The 4,613-nt window shown below is 39.7% G+C and overlaps 1 protein-coding gene across 1 annotated transcript; it reads left to right on the top strand.

The window, feature by feature from the left end:
- The first annotated feature begins 421 nt into the window (after positions 1-421).
- On the top strand, positions 422-3,605 carry LOC127942158 (gap junction alpha-8 protein-like). Its single transcript, XM_052537771.1, has one exon. The coding sequence runs from the start codon at positions 576-578 to the stop codon at positions 1,752-1,754; it is 1,179 nt and encodes a 392-aa protein (XP_052393731.1). The 5' UTR covers positions 422-575; the 3' UTR covers positions 1,755-3,605.
- The last annotated feature ends 1,008 nt before the right edge of the window (positions 3,606-4,613 follow it).

The raw sequence follows: 4,613 nt of genomic DNA, 5'->3' as shown, positions 1-4,613 counted from the left end.
TAAAGGCTGTCTGGCTCCCAGCTTAAATATTGCAGCAAACTAAAAACCAACCATCAAACTGGATTCATTCACTTCTGCTCACTCGGGCGACAAGGATTGGAGGCCATAGGTGGGAACCAGAGAGCAAAAAGTTCACTTCACACCACAGTGTGCCAAGGGAAGGTGAACACAAATACTCTGGAGCTCTTACTGTGGCAAGTTGCCCATTTTATGCACTTTGCCTGTTGCTGTTTGTTCTATATAGAGTACTTTTGGCATAGACCTATGCATTTGATTCAGTTGTAGAGATTAATGGGGTCCTTTTTTCTTTTTTTAAGAGTCGGATGTGAAATTTGAGAGTTTTGATACTTTTTAGACAGGGTGAAAAAATCACATATGTGATTGCTTGGATTGGTTATCTTTCTAACTCTAGATGGTTATCTTTTAGAACTAAAGCTGCAATTCCGATCCTTCCAACATTGTTTGGGACAGTCTACATCAAGTTTATTCATACATTTTCAATACTAAAAACATTTTGCATATCTGCCTGCTTTTAAACCTATCTTTTGTTTGCTCCGCAGTGCTGACAGTCAACCATGGGTGACTGGAGTTTTTTGGGCAACATCCTCGAGGAAGTAAATGAGCATTCGACGGTAATCGGTAGGGTGTGGCTCACGGTCCTCTTCATCTTCCGAATCCTCATCTTAGGCACGGCTGCGGAGTTTGTGTGGGGCGACGAGCAATCGGATTACGTGTGCAACACGCAGCAGCCGGGTTGTGAGAACGTTTGCTACGACGAGGCCTTCCCCATCTCGCACATTCGCCTGTGGGTGCTCCAGATCATCTTTGTTTCCACGCCATCTTTGGTGTACGTGGGCCATGCTGTCCACCACGTACACATGGAAGAGAAACGCAAGGAACGGGAGGAGGCTGAGCTTAACAGGCAGCAAGAGTTGAATGAGGAGAGGCTGCCGATTGCACCCGATCAGGGAAGTGTCCGTACGGCCAAGGAGACCAGCACAAAGGGCAGCAAGAAGTTCCGTCTAGAGGGCACACTCTTGAGGACCTATATCTGCCATATTATCTTCAAGACTCTCTTTGAGGTAGGCTTTGTGGTGGGCCAGTACTACTTGTACGGCTTCCGAATCCTGCCGCTCTACAAGTGCAGCCGCTGGCCGTGCCCAAACACGGTTGACTGCTTTGTCTCGAGACCTACCGAGAAAACCGTGTTCATCATCTTCATGTTAGCCGTGGCCTGCGTCTCGCTTTTCCTCAACTTTGTGGAAATCAGCCATTTGGGCCTGAAAAAGATCCACTTTGTGTTCCGTAAACCAGTGCGGCCGCAAGTTGAGGGTCCAGGGGCGGCCGAGAAGGCCTTGCCTTCCATAGCGTCCTCCTCCATCCAGAAAGCCAAAGGCTATAAGATGCTGGAGGAGGACAAAGCCACGTCGCACTTCTTCCCTCTGACTGAGGTAGGGGGAATGGGGACTGGGCGGCTGCCGGCTTCGTACGAGCCATTTGAGAAGAAAACAGACAAGACAACCACACCTAATAAAGACGTGTCTAAGGTGTATGATGAAACGCTGCCCTCCTACGCCCAGATGACCGTGATAGGACCAAGTGCAGCGGCAGGAGTTGTACGCAGGGATGAAGACGAGGATGAGTTGGCCATCGAAGCAGATGTGGAAGCCAGCGAGACGATAGAAGACACGCGACCGCTCAGCAGCCTGAGCAAGGCCAGCAGTCGGGCAAGGTCAGATGACTTGACGGTCTAAATAACATAGAACTGGATTAGAAGTGCAGCAGTGTCATTTGTAGTTTTGGGGAAAGTGTAGAAAGAAAAAACAAGAGAGAAAGAAAGAGGTGGCTTTCAACAACTGTTGCAACACTGATAATACCAGCTCTTTATTTTGAGGAAGAAACCGATTTTAAAAACATAATGCGGTGCAATTTTCATGTGGAAACTTGAGAGCTTGATTTTTATTTTATTTTTATTTTTTATGCAGCAGTATTTTTTGTACTGTTTTTATCAAACAGTTAACAAACCAGAGTTATAGATCTACAGCAGCTAGATCTATGTACGGAGGAGGGATTTAGAAAAATATGTGCTGTTTTTTTTCTATCCAGAATTTTACTCGAAGGTGGGATTCTGATGTTTACATTTTCGGACTAGCCATTAGCTGAATGTTGTATGTGATATTTTGTTATTATTCTGATAAGAAAACTATCAGGGCATCATCCTTTTCACCTCAATAAGTTCAACCATACATGATGAGAAACACTCAATCAAGCTTCTTGATTTGTATGTGAATGGTACTGTGATGGATATGTGTATGTGGGAGGTGAAACAAATGCTGATAGTTGCACAGTCGTTCATCATGGCATAGTAGCAAAATATAAAGTATTCAAAGAAATGACCACCACTGATTTACGTTAAACATAATAACTTGTTTATGGTCTCACTGACTTACATTAAGAGTCTCTTGATTTTTAGGTTAGAGTGTTATAATTACATTAGCCAAAGAACAGATCGTAGGCCACATTCTTTCTAGTCTCTGCGCATACAGCCATGATGATGATGATAAAGATCACGCCCAATCAGCACAAAGTATTGTCCGGCAAGAGACAATAAAACAACATTACATGACATGTCACCACAGAGAGTCTGACATCCTTGATGTGGTTGGAAACAACATTTTAATACTTTGGCCCTTCGTGACATTTCATTAAAAAAGGCTAATTAAAATATTTTAAAGGGCAGAAGGATTTCACCTCTTTTACTGACTTATTTTTACATTTTTAACTATGCATTAAAATTTAGTATGAAATAATCAGTGATGTACGAGTATCAGTTTTCGATTGTTTATTTGATTTTATTATTTATTTTAATTTATTACTTCTGACCAACTAAACTGTCCCTTTGTTTCGAACACCTTTCACATGTCCAAACACATAATTTACTGAAATGTATAAAAACGATTCATTTCATGTCAAATGATGGTTTATGATAACTGGTATGTCAAATACCCTGCCAACAGTTTCATATAAGTTTGGACTGAATGTAAAACTGCTGAAGTAAACACAAACTTTCCCAGAACCTAAAGAATCGAATGAAACTAGAATTGAAAGGCTAATTTTCTGTACTATATGTGATATGTGGATAATATTATTTAATGGCAAAAATCTGCTTGGGCAGACTGCATGGGGTGATGCAATATTAGACCCAGACATAAATGGCACAAAGACATGAAGTAGGTCAAACAAACTAAAACAAATGCAGAACTAAAACAAACCCACACAAGCAGAGGAACGGTCATCATTTTGCCCCACTAGTTACTGTACTAATGTGAAGGATGGCATTGTCTGTTCACAAAGCTGATGCTTAACAGCAGTTAATAAAGTGTTTATCTCCTCTGTTGTGTTTTTCTGATAAACAGTTCTTCACGGTGTCTATTCTGAGAACTGGTTGGTGGAAACAACAATAAAACACTGAGGGTTGTTAAGATAAGAGCATGGGATTACTTCATAGAAAAGCTTGCTTTCATGATCTCTGAAATGCAAAATGAAACAGCAGCTATGACACATGTTACCACAGTTTGTAGCAGAGGAATAAATGAATCGTTCTAGAGCAGACAGCGATCAGCCTGTTTACCGAATCATGAAAGCACACATTAGATCTCGGGTTGATGAGAGCAAATCTAATCAATAGTTCTTAGCCGTGAGTTTCAATGGCAAAAAAAGTAACTGTATAAAGGCCTTCTGCCATTCTTTCCCCACATCATTTATCATTTCCTAACTTGTTTTTACTAACTTGTAGTCCTTTATTGCACCTATACAGAAATGATTGTCAGTTGAAACCTGTGGATATAGCCAATAAAAGGTCATGTGTGGTCAACAAGGCTGTCTGATAGTATTTATTAATATCACAGTGTGAAAAAACATTCTTTCCAACACAAGCAAGTTTACATATACAGATCTCCCTTGAACACATACATCGAACTACATCTAATATGCAATTGATTAATAAAAATATATACTAATTACTTTATTACATATGCATACATTTTATATGATGAATATATGTTAAACATTAATTAGCTTTTTATATATATATATATATATCCTTATTAGAATTATCCATTCATTTTTATTCTAATTGTATTGTTACATTGTTAAGTTTTATGTTTTTGCCAAAAAAGGAACAATTATTTATGGTAATAATTCAGCACCAGGGTACTACCTCCTGATACATTACTTTACCATGGTATTGCCACAGTCCCTTTAACAAGGTTAAGATGAGACTCAGAACACTTTACTGCTCTCTAGTGGTCATTTGATGAATTATTTAAGCTCTACAAAACCTATACTTCTGCAAAAAAAAATTAAATGGTTAAAGATGCCATTATGGACACGTTAAAATTATATTGATGTCTTTTTTTTTTTTTTTTTATTAGGACTTTTTTTTTTTTGGACTGAAAATTCTGAAAGGGTGTGAAATTTTGCAGAGCATTTCCTGTGTGAGGCGGCTGATAGGAAATGTGAAAATAGCCAACCACAGTGCAACATAACATGCAGACTTCACTCACACACTGCATTAACAAATGATTGCACGGCTTTACCAAGCAGCAGGCATC

Source organism: Carassius gibelio, chromosome A21 (assembly GCF_023724105.1).
Source record: "Carassius gibelio isolate Cgi1373 ecotype wild population from Czech Republic chromosome A21, carGib1.2-hapl.c, whole genome shotgun sequence".
In the NCBI taxonomy this organism is placed as follows: Eukaryota; Metazoa; Chordata; class Actinopteri; order Cypriniformes; family Cyprinidae; genus Carassius; species Carassius gibelio.
The sequence above is the reverse complement of the archived record's forward strand: the minus strand, read 5'-3'. Positions and strand labels throughout refer to the sequence as shown.

Bases quoted from the DNA above. Each gene is read 5' to 3' on its own strand.
- LOC127942158 (XM_052537771.1), top strand. From the start codon at position 576: ATGGGTGACTGGAGTTTTTTGGGCAACATCCTCGAGGAAGTAAATGAG.